At 40.0% G+C, this 21944-nt stretch overlaps 1 protein-coding gene across 5 annotated transcripts in view; it reads right to left on the bottom strand.

The window, feature by feature from the left end:
• SLC41A1 (solute carrier family 41 member 1) overlaps positions 1–21944 on the bottom strand; it is a 410973-nt gene that overhangs the window by 374371 nt on the left and 14658 nt on the right. For all 5 annotated transcript variants that reach the window (XM_044076832.1, XM_044076833.1, XM_044076834.1 and 2 more), the window contains exon 2: positions 18371–19652. In XM_044076832.1, the coding sequence (XP_043932767.1) occupies positions 18371–18745 (375 nt within the window). In that variant the 5' untranslated portion in view covers positions 18746–19652. The remainder of the gene's footprint in view (positions 1–18370; positions 19653–21944) is intronic.

A 21944-nucleotide genomic window follows, 5' to 3' on the forward strand; every position in this document is an offset into this window, starting at 1 on the left:
TTTGTGTGAGTATGTGTATGATTTGAAGTTGTGATGGTACCATGTGTGAATGGGTATGTATTGTGTGTGGTTACCTTCTCCTCCTGTCTGGTCTTGCCAGTCCTATGTTGAGAGAGCTCAGCCTCCAGTTTGGCCGTATAGTTGCATCTCGCATGTATTTGTGTTTTGTGGGAGAAGGAGAGGATTGTCTGTGTACATGAGGCAATTGTAACATTGCCTCAATATTCCCAGGTTCACCAGTTGAGCTGGAGAGGACACTAGCAACTGATCCCTCGACATACTAGAAGTAGTAGATAAAGAGACTTTCAAAGGACTCCGGGGGAAGTGGGTTTTAGGCTGGTGGGGTACCATCTATAATAAGAGTGCTTTATCAAGGTGCAAGTACTGTAGGAGTAAGTGCTAGGCTTTACAGATAGAGAATAGTCTACTTGGGAATCAAGTAGAGATGAACTTTTCAGTTATAGGATATGCTGGTTGGATCAGCAGTACAGCTCGAGGAAGGTAGTTCTAAGGGAAAATTTGAAGAGTGGAATTTAGATGGCCCGAATAGTTTAACCTTGTTTAACCGCCGCTGCTCTTGTGTGCAACAGTGGCAACTCCGCGCTAACGCGCGTTTAGCGTGTTTTATAGCAAGGGGCTGAAGGGAGCTAGGAATTGGCCCAAAACTACCAATGGACTACTAGTTTCTGGCTGAAACTTCACCAAAATTGGACAAAAAGGCCGCTCAGTGCTTCCCACTCCCACTGGTAAGCAAAGAAACTTCCCTCCTTCCTAATAAGGCAATGGATCAGTAACAGGAACTAAAAACAAAGCCCAGGGATCAGCAACTCTGAAACTGGACTACTCTAGTTCAGTAAGGCGGGAAAACAAGAGAGATCGTTTTGTTTTATTACAGAGACAAGGAAAAAAACAGACAGTAAATGCTATAAATGCTGTAAATCGGCTAGCGCACTTTAGTGTGTAGCCTACAGAAACAATTTGCAACAATTAGTAACTTAAAGTGCAATAAGCAGTGTAAAATGCAGAAATCACTTAAAGTAGCAGTAAAACAGGCGAAATGCTGATGGAATGCAAAAGTCCAGGAAGTTATCAAAACAAAGGAGTGCAGAATAAGTGGGAGATGAAGCATACCAGGCAAAGGTGGAATACTGCGAACGCAACAGTCAGCAAAAAGCATGCACTGTGTTCTGCAAAGACTGCAGATGGCAGAAAGCTCAGTCAGGTTGAAAATCAATGTTGCAAGTGACCTCAAACCCCCCCCCCCAAAAAAAAAAAAAAAAAAAAAAAAAAGCAGATTGGACTACAAGAAGCTTCTAAATGAAGAAAAAAACTGAAATAAGCTGTACACTACATTTAGGAAAGCTATTTTCTCCTTTTTTCTTTCAAAGAGGAAAACATTCATTTCCATGGCTTGATTTTCAAATCTGGCAAAATAGTGGCAATAAAACAGAGAAAACAGTTGGAAATGGAGTAAAAGCAAGAGATGCAATATTCTGGCCTGTAATGTCATATTACGAGAAGTAACTAAGCCGCGTCATCTACAAAGCCCATCACAATGCTCAGACATGCGAGATATTAGCATACCCAGTTTCAGACAGTCCTTGAAACTGGCTTGCTAGTTTGTTCCAGTTAAAGAAGCAAAGCTTCTTGTACGGGTGGCTACTATTCCAAGCTTCACAAAATAAAAAGCAACTGTAATTAGTGTATTAAATCTATAATTCTTAAGACAGGGATACCAGAGTGTTCTGATATGCAATGGTACAGAGTGCAGACAAAATATTTGTGCATGCACAGGAATTTATACACAAGTCCAAGGGATCTGCAATCCAGCAGATCAGTAAAACTATCCAAAACAGGCAACTCTCATACAAGAAGGCTGTAGCAAAAGCTATGAGGATTTAAGACTATGTGCGATTAACTAGCTACTTCCTGTGGTACGGAGCTGGATTCCCTTCAGCCTTCACTTATCTACTACGTGAACTTGGGCAACTGGGAAATTCTACTAAGCTCCACACATGTCCAGAAACCAAACTATGAAGATACTAAACACATTTTGGAATACAATATACTTCGCTACATGGAACCCCTTACCTGCTTTAGTGTCAATAGGCAGAAGTCTGGCATACAGATTGACGTCAAGTAGCATGGCTAAGCAGACAATTTTTCAAGCAAAAAGGGTTGGAGGGGCAGAAAGAAGTGCCATGACAGAAACTGCACAAGACTTGTAGGCTGGAAAAAATCAAGATCGCAGCAAGTTATGAGAAAGTACATAACCAGAAGTGGAAATAGTGGGTAACGCAGTTCAACTCTAGAGCCCTCTCTAGTGCATGGGAAACATGGTGTGCTATGATCGAAAGCAGGGACACAAGGTAAACAACGGCCTAAGAACAACAGTCAAGACAGACAATCAAGTATGCTGCAAGTTGTAAACAAGGACAAAAAGCAACGGTGGAATCCCACAGGTCTTTTATCTCCAAATGAAGCTGGAGATAAAGAATGGCCACAAAATTAACAGAAGTCAAAAATAAAATACTGTTGAATGATCTTCCACATCTGAAGAATTTAAGAAAAAGGCAGCTATGGCCTACTTAAGAGTTAAAAATGAACTTAAGGCTTTTATTTCACATTTGTTAACTGGGAAGTCCACCGGATACCATTCCTTTTTCAGTGGATTCTCGGGGAGAAAAGCTCCACAAATTGAACAATGATCAGAAGTAGTTCAAAATATAAAATTTTATTATGACATACATATAATTATACACCAATTTCAAGATATACAAGTATGTAAAATATACATATGCAGATGAATCAGCAGTAAACAAAGAATATAGTGAATACTTGCAACATTGTATGGGTTGTAGTCATTCACACAAGGGGAACAGTGTATTTGTGGGTAGAACTAGCCTGGACTAGTACAGAAATAGAGCCAGGTATTAGCAAGACGAGTTCTTAGTGACTTTTTAAACTAAGAGATGGACTACATATGGGTTGGCAGAGTTCCATATTTTAGAAATAAAGTTAACAGCGACTACCCAGCTTATTGGCTTGTTACTTCAAGAAGGAATTACTAGAGGGGAGTTTTTTTTTGGGGGGGGGGGGGATTAACTAGATTTTGCAGTGTAGGTTTTTTTTCCGGCCGTTCAGAATTTTATGGGTTAAAGTTGACTGCAACATATGTGGCATATCTTTTACTCAGAGGCGATCACTGCTCAACATACAAGGCCATGTCAAACCATGAGCTGTTGGACATGCTCCACTTAAAGAAATCACAATCCCTCAGAGCCACACACTCCAGGGATCTAAACTTTGTCATCACAATGAAAAAAACATGCTGGAGGGATAGGTTCCTCACCCAGAGACTCCCCATACTCTGGAATAGACTGCCCATACATGTCAAGCAGAGCACCTCCTTGGCCCTCTTCAAAAAAAAAAAAAAAAAAAAAAAAACCTTGATGATTGGATGGGAGATAGGAAATTCACCCCGGGGATCACGTCAGTCACCCTGCTAGACGCACCCCGGGGATCACGTCAGTCACCCTGCTAGACAGGGGTCCAGGGAAGTAGATATTTTAGGAAGAAATGTCCATGGAATTGTTATGGCTAGGCTTGTATAGGCCACTATGGCTGATATAGGTTGGTACTAGGCTAAGAGAGTTTGGGGAAGTTCAACTCAGTTGAGTTGCTTTAAGGCTGTGCAGTGGTGTGACCTACATGGAGAATCAGAGGCAAACCTAGCTAGCTTGTTGTAGCAGGAATGAAGTTTAGCTAAATTGGTCTGAGGTTAATAAGAACAGGGGAAGCATACAGAAGTGTACAGATCAAATGAATGTGTGTAATAGTGGACTTGGTGTATTTTGTAAGATACGGCCTATTTCTATACAGCATACCAGTTTTATTTGTGAACTTTTGGTGGTCTGGGAGATTTGAATAACAAATCTCATGTTATTACTGTTAGAAAAATATGTATTAATGTGCATTAGCAATATGCTTAGTGCATTTAGTGCTTGTAAATGGTTAACACATTTATTCCATTTCATACTGCATAAATCCGTACAAACTGCAGTTGCTTTCTGACCTTGTACTGTTAGCCAAAATCTTGCTTGTGCCTTGGAAATTTATTGAGAAGCAGGTGATTTCTGCTTGCGTTAGGAAAATAATGAATAGAACACTACTTGTCAAGAAGTTCCGCTGTGCCATGAGAAAATACACAGCTATAGAAGTTACAGATAATTAGTATAAAGCCTGCTTGAAAATATGAACAAAGCCTGCTTGAAAATATGAACTGCAATCAGCATTTGCTTGTATCTGTATTAGAAGAGTACCTTGAAATGTAACACTGTACAATAGACGCGTGTAAACGGATTAATAGTCACAAAGGCCAGGTTGTTTTTCTGAAAAGTTTCTCACAAATCTAGTCATGTCAGCAGAAAATCTGAGTAACATCTGCTGTAGAATACTGAAAGTTGCGTTTTGATTACGTCAGCTTAGAAGGCCAGGTCTTGTAAAACAGTACAAGAATGAACATACTTCCTGTTAGTAGTTGGACAAATCCTTGTATTTGCATGTTTTTGTCTCCTTGCTGCAAGTAAATTAAAGTGCCTTAACTGAACCTTACATGCACTGGTCTTTGAAGTTTTTTCCTTTGACAGATTGGTCCTTCGGACCAGAAACCTTTACTTTGCCTCGGATCAGACAGGCCAGGTGGCTTGAAACCGTACGGGGAAGAAACCACATCGGTTCTTCTTATTTGAAAAGTCCTCCGACTGAATTGTCGTACAAAAGGAGGCCAGCCACTTTCTGATCTGCGACTGAAGGACGGGTTTACTCGAACCAGGTGATCAATCACGAAGGCTCAGGTAAGGTGAATCCACCTTTTTTTCTGTTTTAGATCAGGGACTAGATTTGCATTTGTTCTGTTAGAGACTTTGTCTTGTCATAGATCAGGGAAACAGAGCAGGTAGGCAGTCATTCTGAAGAGACTATAAAAACATCTGTAGTACCACATTAAAAAATAAGGAGTTATGCAACGATTAAAAGGGTAGAACAAAATGGGTAATAATTGTACAAAAAGGTCCCAAAATCCGCCATTAACCGAAGATGCGAAATACATGCAGTCACAGCATGCGGATATTAAATACTACTCAAAATGGGTTAATAAGTATGAATTTGATGGTAAAATTAGAAAAATCCTAGCTTGTCAAACTTGTCAGACAGGTCAAAACAGATTCTAAAGGTTGGGTAAAAAAGCAACGTCAATTAGGAATTCCTCAGGCACACAGGTGGGTTGAGGAAGTAAACCGAAGGGAACAAAGAATAATAACTCAAAAGCAATGTTTTTAGATTAAGGAGGACTTAGTAATAGCATCAGCCCCTCCGCCTCCCTTACCAGAATATGAGGCAAGTGAACAAGTTCTCACCCCTGCAATATCCTGCTATCACTGTAAGTAGAGACACTACAAAAGCAACACCGTTTATTAGAGATCCCGTCGAGACCAGGTCTCGAACACGGGCAGGAAGCTCAAAAGGAGACATTGAGTTATATCAAATGGGTAGAAATTCACGAAATTCACGATTTATGAGTGAAGAAATATGCCCACTTATAGAAGTGCCTAATCCTCAGGCAGGGCAAGAAGGTCAGGACCCAACTATTCTAGTGTATAGAACCTGGACTCCGGAAGACATCCGGAAAGCCAGTGAGGGAATTCCCCATCCAAAAGTTAATTTTAGAAAGTTCTTAAAAGATTTGCAAGGAATGAGGCTAAGTTATAATTTAAACTGAGAAGAGGTAGAAAAAGTAGTCAGACAAATTGTGGGAACAGATTGGCACATGATTAGTGGCGACTGGGATCCCCGTGATATTGTGCTCAGGCCCCTCCCACATAGCAGCGCAGAGTTAGACAACAGAGTGAAAGGTCTTACAGACCGAATCTCTGAGAAATGGAAGCCTAGGGCAGACTGGACTTGCATTAATCAATGCATCCAACAGGAAGATGAAGCTATTGACATTATGCCAGACTATTAGAATGTTTTAATAATCATTGTGGAATGCAGGTTCTTGAAGATCAGACACACTATTCCCCATATGAGTAGCAGCTAAAGAATGCATTTTTGAAAGGCAGTATTGCACCTATAAGCAGCTTTATTACAAAACACATGGTAGATCATCATACAAGCAGGTTACAGTCATTGCTTGAATACGCTAGGCATGCCGAAAGGCATTTTAATAGCAAAAAGAAAAAAGCCCAAGTATTTTCTGTAGAAGATGCAGCACAAGTATATGTAGTACAGTCTGGGAAAAAGGGTAAGAGAAATATCTAATCGATTACTACGTTAGCTTAACTAAGGACAAGAATGTAAAATGGGTAGACTTGGGAGAAAAAGTCACGAGATGGGAAAAACCAAGTTAGAACCGTCAGGACAGGGAATACAAATGCAGAAGCTGAATTGGATAACTCAGACCCACCCAGCTGTACACTTGCAGTCTAGCAAGGACAGCAGATTAGCACTCCTATTGAAGGAGGAAGAGAATGTCTTACAGAATATACCAGAAAATCTCTGGTTAACAGGAAAATCAGATGTAGGACTTATTCGTACAGCGGGACCAGTTACTATTACGCCAAAGTCAGCATTTAGACCACAAGAGAGACAGTATCCCTTAAGAAAAGATGTAGAGGTAGGAATCAAATCTATTATAGCAGCTTTACTTAAGGAAGGGGTGCTGGTGGAATCTCCTGATTCACCATGTAACACACCCTTATTTCCGGTTAAGAAAGCAAATTGAGAATGGCGTATGGTCCAAGATTTACAAGCTGTAAATGACACAGTAATACCAAGGGCACCTATGGTGCCAGACCCACACACCCTGTTGAAGTATTTAAAACCCCAACAGAAATATTTTTCTGTGGTAGATATCAACAATGCGTTCTTTTCGATACCGATACACCCTGACAGTCAGCACTGGTTTGCATTCACATTTCAGGGGAAAAGGTATACATATACACGACTACCACAGGGGTATTGTGAAAGTCCAAACAATATTCTCACAAGAAATGGCAAGCAACTTGGCGGGAGAGGGGGTCAGATTTTGCTTTATGTTGAGGATATCCTGCTGGCGTCCCCCACCCAGCAAGATTGTAAAGAAGATACCATAGCGCCATTACAATTTTTAGCCACTGAAGGACATAAGGTAAACAAAAATAAACTGTAGCTTTGGAAAAAAAATACCTACGATATGCGATATCCAAGGAAGAGAACAGAAAAAGTGATTTTTTTAAGCACCAAAACCCACTACGAAGAAGGAAATGATGTCCTTCCTGGGTACGACTAATTTTTGTCGGAGTTGGATTCCAAACTATGCTTTGGAATCTGCACCGTTGACTAACCGGATTTATAAAAAGCCTATGGCAGCACAGGATTTGCTACAATGGACACTAGAAGCAGAATCTGCTTTCTGCAAACTGAAACAGTTAATAGTGTCCTCATTAGTTTTGGGATTACCAAACTATCATAAACATTTTCCAAACTGTAGATTGTAAACAAGGTTATATGACAGTGCTAACACAGCAGCATGGGGACAAACAATGCCCTATTGCTTATTATTCATCACAACTGGACCCAGTGGCACGGTCTTTACCTCACTGTGTACAAGCAGTAGTTGCAGCTGCAATGGCAGTACAGGCTTCGGCCTCAGTAGTGTTGTTCCACCCTCACATTGAGAGGGCCTCATGCAGTCGCAATTTTACTGCGGAAGGTAGCATATCTTTCCCCTGCTAGGCATCTTTCCTGTACGACTACACTGTTGAGCCAACCTCATATGACAATTGAACGATGTAGGACTTGGACCCTTCTACCTTGCTCTCAACTCCTGCAGATGGCACACCACACAGCTGCCTGCAGGTGATTGAGCAAAAGACACTGCCAAGAAAAGATCTTATCCGATGTTCCCTTGGATGAAGCCGAGGTGACCTACTACGTGGATGGCTCGTGCAAAAGGGGTCCTGCAGGACAGAACATAGTAGGATATGCAGTAGTTTCTGATACTGACATTATAGAAGCAAAATCTTTACCACATAGTTTATCTGCACAGGCAGCAAAATTGAGTGCCTTGACATGTGCACGTACCTTAGCAAAGGATAAATGTGTGAACATTTTTACTGACAGCCAGTATGCTTTTTCTACTGTACATGCTTTTGCGCAACAGTGGAAAAATCGAGGAATGATAACATCTACTGGCAAACCAATCAATCATACAGTTTATTTTAGATATTTTAGAATCTATTCAGTTTATTCAGTTACCTCAGAAAGTAACTATTTGTAAATGCACAGCTCATACCAAGCAACAGGATAGGATTTCAAAAGGTAATGCGAGAGTTGATACAGCTGCAAAGCAGGCAGCTTCAGAAGTATTTCTTTTGAATGAGGAATTAAAACCCTCTGAGATTTTAGACTTAGAAATGTTAAAGACAATGCAGACACTTACTATGCAAGCTGAAAAACAAAGATGGATAAAACGAGGAGCAATTCTCGAAAAGGGGCTGTACATCTCTAAAGAAAGAAAACAGATATTGCCGTCTAATTTGTTTAGATATGCAGCTTTGTTGAGCCATGGGCAGTGCCATGTCTCAACAGGGGGGATGGTACAGCTGGTGAAGCAAGTGTTCACTACGTATGGATTTACAAATTACTCTAAAAAATTTTGTTTGTTATACCACATCTGTAATAATCATGCACAAGGGGTGTTAAAGCCCAATCAAGGGAGTTTCCCCTACACCACCGTATCAGTTTCATACTATTTGTATGGATTTCATAGAGTTGAATAAATGTGAAAATAAGAAGTATTGTCTTGTCATTGTAGATATGTTTTCCAGATGGGTGGAAGCCTTTCAGACTAAAAATCCAGACGCTACAACTGTGGCCAAAGTGAAATCATCCCTAGATTCGGCATACCGCAAAGGATCTAGTGACAACGGCACGCACTTCGTAAATCAGACCAAGCAGCAGTTAAGTAAACATTTTTGCATTTCCCTAAAGAATCATTGTGCGTATCAGGGCTAGTAGAGAGGCATAATAGGATTTTAAAGAGTAAGCAAAGAAAATTAGTAGCAGAAATGCAGAGAAACTGGGTGTACTGTCTGCCCCTGGCACTGTTGAGCAGGAGAACTGTTCCGAATGCAAAAGGATGGACTCAAATCTTTGAAAAGCTCTTTGGAAGGGCTTGCTGTATACCTCAGTGGAAATCTCTCATGCCCGCAGACCAGGAAGCTGACAGTACATTAGCAGAGTAGATGCGTAATTGGTTAAATTCTAAACATCTGTTGCAGTTAAATTTCGTTTCAGATAAAGAACGAACCAGACCGACAGAAGTGGCAGTTCCCCCTGGAGCATGGATCTGGCTGAAGGTAGTTAAGAAGAAAAACTGGGCGTCTCCAAAGTGGGAAGGTCCATATCAAGTGCTTTTGTCAACACCCACTGCAGTCAAAATAGTGGAGCGTGCCTCCTGGATCCACTTGACACACTGTAAATTAGTTAAAAACTTTGAACTGGAAGATAAGAGTCCAGAAGAAACAGGAATACAGAGCAACCCTTTCCTCAGAAGTATTGCATAATCATCCTGTTAACTGTACTAATGACAATAATCCTTTTGTTGTGGCCTTTTCTTTTCCCAGCCACACAGACTGAACTGAATAAACGTGAAGCGTTACTCAAACTGGCATCCAAACTTTAACACTTACCAGGCAATTAAATACATGTATGCTGAGACTTTCAATGTTTCGAATTGCTGGATTTGTACAGCTTTGCCGACAGCATACAGGGGGTTATTAATGATTACGGTCCCCCTAGGGGACAATGAGACCTGGGAGAACTTGATTTATGATACTTCAACCATTGCAGCACAAGATAAAATAGCATTGCACTTGTCTGTTCTGCAAAAGGGAACTGTGTGTCTTTATAAAATGATACTGTTCAGGCGGGTTGGAGCAATTGCAATGGAACTGTTCCTTATAGGATGTTACACTAAAGGTAACAATGTAGATCTTTACTGTAATACAAACTAGGATTAATTTCTTGGGATTGATGCACAAAACACGAAGTAAAACATAATTCTGTTCTTTATAAAGAGCTGTCTATAATTGATAGAAAAATGTTTCATGCAGGGCGAGTGTATATTCATAGCAAGGTTACTACTAAAGTAGAGGACTGTTATTTTGTGTGTGGCAGAAAGGCATACAAATTGTTACCCGAGAATTGGTCCGGCAGTTTTTTGGTTACCTGGTTCCGGCCATATGACACACTGCAGTTTTGTCTCATGGGAAAATTCGAAATGTCCGAGAAGTCGTCAAGAAGCCTGTAAATCCAGTGGGACAAATCGATGCACGTTGGAAAGACCGTCACTCTCTTGGCAAAGGACTGACGCACATGGACTTGAGTGATACCATTATATCGTGGGCAGGCAAATTTACCAGCATATGGAGCAGTGAAATCGATCTGGGAGCTGAGAAAACTGTCAAAACTTCTCGAAGTAATGAGCAACGCAACTTTTTCTGCTCTCGAATTGATGACTGATGAACTGAATGCTATGAGAACTGTAGTGCTCCAAAACCGCATGGCTCTCTACTTCACCCTAGCGGCGAGAGGTGGTACGTGCGATTTAATCCAAGAAGAATGCTGTTCGTATATTCCCGACCATAAACACGAGACAGACAATCATCTTGAGGTAATTCAGCAAGTGTCGGCCATGACCAAACCAGGCCCAAACCCACTGACTGACTTTTTCCAGAAATGGTTTGGGGGGGTGGGAGTTTGTTGCGGTATCCCCTGCATGAAAAGACTGGTTAAAGACCCAATAGACATTTCAGCTTCTGAAACCTTATATCAGAGTACGGAGTTTGAAGAAATGTTAAGACTAAAAATGCTATCATAAGTTTAAACTGAATGACTCTCAACTGCAAATCCTGAGTGTAAGAGGTTAGGAGAAGAAAACACACTGTTTATGCTTATTTTGAAAGTAGAATAAAAGTATTAATAGGGGGGAAATGTTAGAAAAATATGTATTAGTGTGTATTAGCAATATGCTTAGTGCATTTAGTGCTTGTAAATGGTAAACACATTTATTCCATTTCATACTGCATAAATCTGTACAAACTGCAGTTGCTTTCTGACCTTGTACCGTTAGCTAAAACCTTGCTTGTGCCTTGGAAATTTACTGAGAAGCAGGTGATTTCTGCTTGTGTTAGGAAAATAATGAATAGAACAATACTACTTGTATGAAACTTGGACAAGAAGTTCCGCTGTGCCATGAGAAAACACACAGCTGTAGAAGTTAGATAATTAGTACAAAGCCTGCTTGAAAATATGAACTGCAATCAGCATTTGCTCGTTAGAAGAGTACCTTGAAATGTAACCCTGTACAATAGATGCTTGTAAACAGATTAATAGTCACCAAGGCCGAAAAGTTTCTCACAAATCTAGTCATGTCAGCAGAAAATCTGAGTAACATCTGCTGTAGAACAATACTGAAAGTTGTGTTTGATTACGTCAGCTTAGAAGGCCATGTCCTGTAAAACAGTACAAGAAAGAACATACGTCCTGTTAGTAGTTAGACAAAACCTTGTATTTGCATGTTTTTGTCTCCTTGCTGCAAGTAAATTAAAGTGCCTTAACTGAACCTTATGTGCATTGGTCTTTGGTAATTGTCAAAGGAAAAAACTTCAATCTCAACTCAAAGAAATTTGGTGCAAGTTATGGGAGAAAATATTACCGGACATAATGTTGAATGCAGGATCTGAAGTGGTGGATCTACTAGGTTTGAAGATTAGAAGTTTAGTTTTATTAAGATTCAGAATAAGTTGGAATTTGGATAGCCAGAGAGAAAGGAATCTTGTGTGGAGCTCATGTAATGAAGAAGCTGCATATTCAATGACCGATGCATGTGGAGTACAAGTTTGAGGTTGTTAGTATGGCGACTATAAAGTAGTTGGCCTAGTATGGGGCCTTGGGGTACTCCCAGAGTGACTGGAAGAAAAGGCAAGAGTTATTGCGGCCACAGAACTGCTTACTGGTGGCTGGCTAAATAGCTTTGGAGCCAGGCAATGGAGGATTGTCCAAAACCTAGATTAGAAAGTTTTTAAAAGTATACCATGTCTGGCCATGTCAAAGGCCTTAAACAGGTCGGGAAAGATCAGATACAAAATTTCCATGGTTTCTTTGGTGGTTTACTGTTCTGGTGAAGGACATTCGAGAGTGGTGGTAGTGCTATGAAGGGACAAGAATCGTGTTGAGTGTTTGCATCTCTCCAGGAATTTGGATAGAGGGGATATAATAGCTATTGGTCGGTAGTTGGCAAGTTCTGTAGAATTGCCTCCTTTGTGAAGAGGGATAATATGGTGTATTTTCCAGATTTCAGGGGCTAGGGCTTCAGACAAGGATCTGGTAAGAATGCCTACTAGGCAGGCGATTGCATCAGCAGCCATTTCTAAAAATTCAGCTGGTAATCTGCTGCTAGTGTTGTGGTCTTTTTTTTAAAGGTATTTTCTTATCATAATCAATAGAGACAGGCTGAAAATGAAATATGTTGCTATGTTTTGCATGGTGCTATGGTGGGGGGTTGCTTTGCTGGTCAGATAAGGATAGAATGGTCTCCATGAAGTATTTTTTTTTTTTTTTTTTTAATTGTATAGCTATGCTCTCAGACGTGTTTACTGGAGTAGTGGAGAGAGTATTGCATTTACCTGGAAGGAGAATTTTGTTAATGGTTGTCCAGAACTTGTGGGTACTTTTGATGCTTTATTTGTAGATAACAGTAATTAATCTTGTCAAGTTTGAGGTTTTTTTTTTTTTTTGCTTTATTCCTGAGCTCCTGGTAAGTTTGTTTTGAGGCCTGGGACCCGACTGTGCCAGTGGTCCCAGGCTTTGTCTCTGGCTTTAAAGGAGAGATCTAGTTTCTTTAGTCAAGGAGCAGTATTAGATTTGATTCTAATAATTCTGGGAGAGGCATGCAGGTTTAGGATCTCTAGAAAGGTGGAGTTAAAAGAATTTAATGGCTTATTCTAGAAGAAGACGTTTTAATGGATGTCAAATTACAGCTTCTAAGGTCAGTAATGAAGTTGATGGGGTTAAAGGTCTTTTCATTTCTTATTAGTTGGCAGATGGTGCCTTTGGTATGATGGATACGTTTCCCTTAGCAGAAAAGTTGGTAGATGGTCACTTAGGCTGAGAGGCAACCAGAGGGAAAGACTACTCTATTAATATCCAGTCAAGGTTTGATTCTCAGTTAGATGCTTCCGATCAGATGGTTTGTGTAAAACCGTGAAGATTTATATGATTAGTGTGTATGACAGTTGCAGGTAAGCCAATCAATGTTAAAATCTCCCATGATGACGGTTTCTTGTTGGAGTGACTTACAAGACCAATGGTGTAGGTTCTCAAGAGTGGATATATTGTTTCCAGGGGGGCATGTAGCATCCTATTATGTTTTAGTTTTTGGAGTTGGTTTCATTTGGAGTTATCAAAGTTGGGATAAGTTAGGTTCAATGTCTCAAATGTAACACAATTTAAATACTGCTATGCTACCTCCCTTTTTGCCTATTCTATCCCTCCTTAGGATATATCCTGGAGCAATAATTTCATTATCTGTAATGTGTGGTTTAAGCCATGCCTCAGTTAAAAGCACTACATCTGGAGTGTACAGGGAGAGACGGGCATGTAAATTGTGAATTTACTGAAGATTCTTCTGTCTATATTTAGTAAAAAGTAAGCTGGTTGCTTTCCTAGGGAGATGAAGTATGCTGTTGGGGTGGTTGGGAAGTTGGGAGGCAGGGAAATTTAAAAGGAGGTGGAAGGTCCAGGACTTTTGAAGCTACAGGGGACATACACACACATTATTATTTATTTATATATATATATATATATATATATATATATATATATATATATATATATATATATATATATATATATATATATACACACACACACAAACACACACTTATATATATATATGTTTATATATATATATATATATATATATATATATATATATATATATATATATATATATATATATATATATATATATATATATATATATATATATATATATATATATATATATATATATATATACACATATATACACACATATATACACACACACACACACACACACACACACACACACACACACACACATACACACATACACACCTCTATATCTCAAAAAAAAAAAAAAGTGTATACACACACCTCTATATCTCAAAAAAAAAAAGTGTATACACCAAAGTGTCGGGTTTTTGTGAGGAAAAAAAAGATCACAATAAATCACTTAAGACTTTTCCCACCTTTAATGTAACCTATAATCTCTACAATTAAACAAAAATCCATTAGGGAAAACAAACACAATAAGCTGTTGGCATTAAGCGTGCACACCCTTAAACTAATACGTTGTTGAAGCACCTTTTGATTTAATTACAGCATTCAGTCTTCTTGGGTACACACCTGCCATCAATTAGAGAAACCAATTAATCCCAAATAAAGTTCAGCTGTCCTAGTACGATCTTCCTGGCATTTGTCTGCTACAGCAAAAGCCATGGTTCGCAGCAAGCTTACAAAGCATCAAAGGGATCTCGTTGTTGAAAGGGATCGGTCAGAAGGGTACAAAGTAGTTTCCACAGCAATGGATATACCATAGAACACAGTGAAGACAGTAATCAAAAAGTGGAGAAAATATGGGACAACAGGGACATTGCAAAGAACTGGACATCCCTCCAAAATTGATGAAAAGACAAGATGAAAACTTGTCAGGGAGGCTGCCAAGAGACCTACAGCAACACTGAAGGAGCTGCAGGAATTTCTGGCAAGTACTGGTTGTGTACTATACGTGACAACACTATCCCGTATTCTCCATATGTCTGGACTATGGGGTAGGGTTGCAAGATGAAAGCCTTTTCTTGCACAGAAAAAGATCCAGGCCTGGTTAAAATTTGCCAAATGGATAAAGTCTCTAAAAGGCATGTGGGAAAGTGTGTTATGGTCTCGAGGGCAAGGTTGAACTTTTTAGCCACAATTCCAAAAAGGTACATTTGGCGCAAAAACACTGCATTAACACCACCCCCATGATGGTGGCAGTATCATGCTTTAGGGTTGATTTTCTTTAGCTGGAACTTGGGCTTTAGTCAGTCAAGGTGGAAGAAATTATCAACAGTTCCAAATACCAGCCATTTTTGGCCGAAAACCTTCAGGCATCTGCTAGAAAGCAGAAGATGAACAGGAATTTCACCTTTCAACACAATGACACCAAGCATACATCCAAATAAACAAGAGAATGGCTTCACCAGAAGAAAATTAAAGTTTTGGAAAAGCCCAGCCAGAGCAGAGACACAAATCCAATAGAAAATATGTGGTGTGACCTGAAGAAGGCTATGCAAAAGAGATGCCCTCGCAATATGACAGATTTGGAGCGCTTTTGCAAGGAAGAGTGGGCAAATATTGCCAAGTCAAGATGTGCCATACTGATAGACTCCTACCCAAGAAGGCTGAATGCTGCAATTAAATCCATCAAAAGGTGCTTCAACAAAGTTTTAGCTTAAAGGGTGTGCACACTTATGAAGCCAGCTTAATGTACTTTTTTTTATACCCCCCCCCCCCCAAACAGGTTTTTCAATTGAATTGTACAGGTTATAGGTCACACTAAATGTGGGAAAAGTTTAGAAATAATTAGTGGTCTCATTTTTTTATATCACAAAAAAACCTGGCATTTTAAGAGGGGTGTGTACACTTATATCCACTGTATGTAGATTATAGTTTTTATCATTTGTTGTTGTATACCAGTCATATTTTAGGGAGATTGTGGGCAAGTGGTGGTGAGGTAGTACTGTTACGGCAGTGTAGTCAATGGATGAAAAAAAATGTATTGTACTGGTAGTGCAAGGATGGGGAGCAGAAGCATAGTAGAGGAAATTCTTATATGTAGGTGTAATATGAGTGAAGATGAGCAATAGATGATAGTATAATTAGAGCAGCTGTACGTAGCAAGAGCATGTTGGTATAGTTGTGTGTAATGTGTCTAATGAGTTCCAGTTAGATATTATGCAATTAGGTGGTAGTAATGTAGAGAGAGAATAGGAAATGATTATGCAGGACGGTCAGTGTTAGTTGGCTAGTGTGAAATAAGAGTAGGCGTAGTGTGGGTGGGTGGGACTTCCAAACCTCTCATGGCAAGGTGCTTCAAATACACTGTCAAAATTGATGCAACTAGTCCAGGATATGCTCATCTTTAAAGCTAAATCATAAAATATTCAATGTTGTACAATGTATTCTGTCATACAGCTACACGTTGTATACAGTTGCTAGACTTTATTATTGCAAATTTTTTGTTATTTTACTGCAGAATGCTACATAAAGCTGTACGACTTCTTTGCTTTGTATGTGTATATGCTAATATGTTTGTCATTGTTACTGGAGCTTTTCTCCCTGGGCCTCCATTGAAAATGGGCTCTTTTAGACCCAGTGGACTTCTCCAGTCGCCAAAACTAAAAAAAACAAAGCGTTTCAAGTTTTTTTTTTTTACTGTTTTAATTTACATGAACTGTACAAAACTTACCAATTCCTACAGAAGGAAAGGTTTATACAGACCCAACGCCATGACATCCCATGACAGAGTAAATGACAGATGCTCAAAGCCCTTGAGGTTCCTGGACTTACTGCAGTGACAAAGCATGAAATGGGCAAGGCCGCTACCACAGAAATGGTAGTAGCGTGCACAACAGAGAATTTACATGGAATTATGTTGGTCAAATGCTTTTTCTTCCCTTTGACTAAGTGATACGTGCCAAGAAACAGATGCTTTATGTTTCTAACACAAGAAAAAACACATTAGCGTTCATATCCACATTGCATATCTTTAAAGAACAGAAGCCAGCTGCTCTGACAAAGGGATAAGACCAGACACTGGAGCAGGAGAACCAATTTCCATTAGTTGCCTGGATGCCACCAGGTGCTGGCCACAGAAGAGGCAAGTAACTGCTCCTGTGTCACCTACTTTGGGGGATGGAGGTGGCTCAGGCCCAACAAAAGGGTGACACCTAGTGGGAGCACCAATTGCTTCACCCATGGAATGAAAGTCTAGTAAAACCACTCTGCCATGGCACATCACACCTGTGGTCTCCTTTGAGGGTAGCAACTGTGGAGCATGGCAAACTGCAAATGGAGAGGGAGGTGATTCACTTAAAAAAATATGCCTCCCAAGTGGACCACTATCTACAAAGTCTTTCTTCTGGGGATCAGATGACAGGATATGTTTCGTCGAGTCCTAATGACTATTTCTCATCCCTGCAGAACAAGTGTTGGAGTGGAGTTAGAGAGGTTCATTTGGGGGGGAGGGGGGGCAGATACACACCAAGGATTAGGCATTTGCAATTATCCTGGCCAGCAAAGCGCAGACTTTGCCAGAAACTCAGTGTAAAAGAATGAATAAGAGTATAGTTATTCCTGCTGGATTAAAGATAGGTAGTTGGGTCTGTAAACCCAGAGTGGTGGCCAGAGGGAAAAAAAAAAAGCAGGTTTAAAAAATGGGACATACATAAATTACAGCCCACACTATCCACGTACCTACCAAATTAAGGAAACATTCAGTGGCCTGCAGCTTTACATTTCGCACAGTACTGCACTTCTGTTACTCTTGGTTCCCATTTTCAACTTGGCCAATTACATCGTCTTCACTACTTGCACGTTTCCACTCAGAAAACATGTACAATATTTGCCTCAAAAGGTCTGGAAAGCTAAGCATACACAATGTGTCCAGCAACTTATTGCATGATTTCCCTCCTCAGAAGGATAGCTATGGATTCCAGAACCAGACAGTACACAGCACTACCTGTCCATCCATCCTGCAACAGCAAACTTGTGTTACAGAACTGCCTCCTCCCCCAACTTACAACCACAAAGGTAAAATTCTCTATACTTGCATTTCATACATATAGGCCTGTAAGGCAAACGCACTGCATGGACAACCATAAAAAATAGTCACACGTTTAGTAAAAGTGCTTTGTGCACACACCAAGGCAAAAGTGAAACTCATGACCAAATAAACAGCACCAATATAAACAAAAACTACGCCTTGTACACTATTTACACACTCCATGCAAGAGCCTCATTTCACTAACACAGTATTAAAGTCCATTTCTCACAACCAATTTCACAACTAGAGTATTACAAAAATAATTGAACTAATGGTGTCTAATGTGACATTTCAAAGTCAAAAGACAGGTGTAATGCTTAAAAACGCATGTATGGGTGTGTAATACATAAAAAATACAAGAAAGTCCGAATCTACCAACAGACTAGTGGCATATGACATTTAGGCTATGACACATACCTGTACAATGTCCAGCACCATCCCAGCAGCGACAGTCCCAAACCCTGCCAGCAGGAATGGGAACAGAACTTGCAGACCAATGGAGAAAGCAGTCTCTTTTAATGGGGCGGAGCCTCTGCTCTGCTCTGTATTGGTATCTTCACTGTCATTGCTCTGACTACCATTCTCTAGAAGGGCATCCTCTTCTTGCATCCGCTTCTCGATGCCCCGGGAGTCCACCACCAGTATCTCAACTCCACCATCACTGTCTTCTCGTGTGGACAAGAATTCTGTGCTTTCCTGAATTTCTTTCCCATGGCTGATAAAATCTTCTGGGTCACTACCATCTGCATATACAGATTCCCTGACAAGGCCAGCCTGTGCACTGAAAGACATTGTGACACTTTCACTGAGCCTCACATTTAATGAAGAAATTCTTTACAATTTTTGTTTTCTGGTGATATTTCGGTTTTCTCCTATTCTGCAGTTCTGAATTAAACTGACACTTAATTGCCAGCTGGGAAAGATGCAAACTTTGTTATACAATTTTGCCATTTACTTGGAGAAATGGTCCTCTCCTTCCGTGCCTACTCAGTTTTTGCCCCAGAGGTAAAGTGCAATTATCCCTCTTGCTATAAAATATAGAACTGGCCCCCCCCATTAAGTGCTATAGTGACACATACACAAAGAAAGTTAAATCCTATGAAAGTTTGCTCAATGAAGGATATACAGTGTGACATTACTGGAGTCTCATTTCTATATTTAAAGCTTGCTTTTCCATTCAAGAGGCCTCTTGAAATCCAAGAGCACAAACTTGGCTGTGCAGCTTTGCAAGCTGTCAAATACCCAAAGCAACAAGTTCAGCAACCCTAAACTGGCATAAATCCCTCTTCAGGGGACTATCTTTTTAACGGTGGGTCAAGAATGAAGACATTTCAGTGTACTTGGGACCCAAAAGGACTGCCAATGCAACATTTAAAAAAAAAATCTTGTAGTAGACAGAAAAATAATTCAGTTTAAATATTTTTCTGGTCATTCCAGATGGAATACGTCAAGACAGTTCAAATCCATGTGCCTCAGACTCCCCCAGTGTTCAAAAAGACCTGCTGTTTCAAGTCAGTCTCTCTCCAAATGACAAGTGAGCCAACAGTTCCTGTGAAAGGTAATCTCAGACTATTCCAAGACACGTGGGAGAGTTTGTATTTAAGGTAACTGGAAACATTCCGACTGGATCACGCCCACATGTAGACAGGGAGGTGGTGCTCAGCAAAAGTCAATTCTGTTCGCTACTGCTTCTCACCATCTGAGGAAAGACAAACAAACAAAGTGACCTTAACCTTTTACAACTAAAATGACAAGCAATAAACGACCCCTCCAAAAAATGTCAAATGGGTGAATAAGTCAAGCAATTATCCAAACAAGACAGTACACAACTAGTAAAATTAAAAAACTTTTATGCTTGCTTTGTATATATGCATTGTGTATTTGGCCATGCACAGTTACATCCAATTTGGTCAGTTACACACTTTGTGTGATCACATTTTATTAATATGCTAACACGTGTTTGTGCACTACATTTTATATGCATCGTGAGCATTTATATGTACACAAATATATACACACACTGAAGTCCTTTCAAAACATATTTTCTTTCACAAGTGAACAGCAGCATGGCTTTCCTTATGAAAATACCAGGTGCAGTATTGAAAAGGAAGCAAGCCTTCCCCTTCAAAGCCATTTACTACAAATTCTACATCTGTTATACTTTAAACATCTGGCAGTTACAACAGCTGAAACACAGGGACCGAATTGCAAATGATTTACAGAAACAAGGCATCCTCTGTCAGTGACAGTTCCACATTAACCTGGAAGTTCCACATTAACCTGGAACAGAATGAAGGAGATTGTGGAGTGTATGCGAAAGTCAGCGACAGACTGCTTAATGTTTGCCAAGTTTAAAGGATTACTAATACTTAAATTTCACATTCTGGATACAAAAATGACCATTGCCTTGTGCAACTTCCAGACTCCTCTCAGCCACAGCAACAGGAGTCCAGAGTTACTTCTACTTACCAAAACTGACCACTATGCAAATCTTCTGCAAGAGAAAAATCAGCTCTCCAATCCTGCATCCTTAAACAATGCTAAAGAAAGCAATTGCTGGCTTCAGGTATATTAAGGAACCACTGAGGGTACTGCACTTTTGTTGAAGCCCAAGCAACAGCCCTTTAACAAAGCTTGCAATATTCTGCCATCATGGCAGTAGCACTCCCACTCTTTTCATTCGCACTGCAGTACTGTCACCCTCACTCACACAAACACATTGGGAAGTTAAAGATTTGCCTTAATCATTAAAAGGACTATACATTAACTGGATGATTCCTACCACCAACTTGCCCTGGCCTGAGGTCCCAGGAGTCCATATGTGGCTATAGTACTATGCAGATGCAAGGTTTGATGTTTGTGTCTGAAAGAGGGACTAAAACCCTGACAAGGACAATGCTAGGAACAAAAAATAAAGGTCCTCAACCCAGCAATATTATGGAGGGAGCGGCTACTGCAGCAATAACCCATTCGAATATGTACTGTTACAGGACGTTTACTTACAAAATGATGAACACAGTACAGGTGTGCATCACTGCAGCAGTGGCCTTGGATATATGGGTAAATGACCACAGCTCAGACTGGAAGGATGGATGAGGGTCCTGGAGCCCCTTTAGAACAGTTCTAGCAAAGCCTATCCTAGACCCGGAGAAGAAATCCGGTTTATAGTGCTTTCTGAAAGTATTAAGAGGATAATGCTGTCAACTTCCAGAATATTTCTAGAATCCAATCCTTTTCAAAAAACCACAGACGAAGCCATGGCCCTGGTAGAATGAGCCTTGACCCTACCTGGAATCACCTTGTTGTGATTGGTATAACAAAACTGCATCAGACAATCACTTTGGAATAGTCTACTTCGGACACAGGTTTTCCTGTGAAAAACTGATCAGAGCTCCTGAAAAGATTTTAATTCTCTCATGACAGCACTAAAGTTTTCTGTGGAAATCCAATGCATGGAGAACCCTTTCTTCCTCATTTTTAGGTCCTGGAAAGAAGCCTGGAAGATGGAAAGCTTGGCATAAAGTAAACTCTCTTTAGGCACAAGATAAAGGATTACTTCTTAAAGAAACCCCCCACCTTTGTAGAAAGTTAGAAAGGACTGATGCACTTCTTGCAGAGATGAAAGCAAAACTTTAATTTTTCATGTTAGCAACCTCAAGTCTTCCTGATAAGCTAAGCAATAATTAATTGTCTGTGAGCATCCAGTAATGGTTATGCTGACCAAGTACCAATCTGTCAGACTGGACACTAAGCTGGCTGACTAAATTTTAGCCTAAGGACACAATTTTGAGAAGTACTCTGCATTTGTAAAGTAAAAAAGAAAACATTACAGGAATATATAGAATTTAAAACATCTATAGTGCAAGGGGAGAATGTAATAAAGATGAATACAAAATGTAGAACAAGGAATTAAGATGATGCTCCAAATCCAATTTCTAGACTGTGCATGTAACAAGCTACAGTCTTAGTGGGTACAATAATGACTAGGTTT

The sequence above is a fragment of the Protopterus annectens genome, chromosome 7.part0 (assembly GCF_019279795.1).
Source record: "Protopterus annectens isolate FY-2018-M chromosome 7.part0, PAN1.0, whole genome shotgun sequence".
Taxonomy (NCBI): domain Eukaryota; kingdom Metazoa; phylum Chordata; order Ceratodontiformes; family Protopteridae; genus Protopterus; species Protopterus annectens.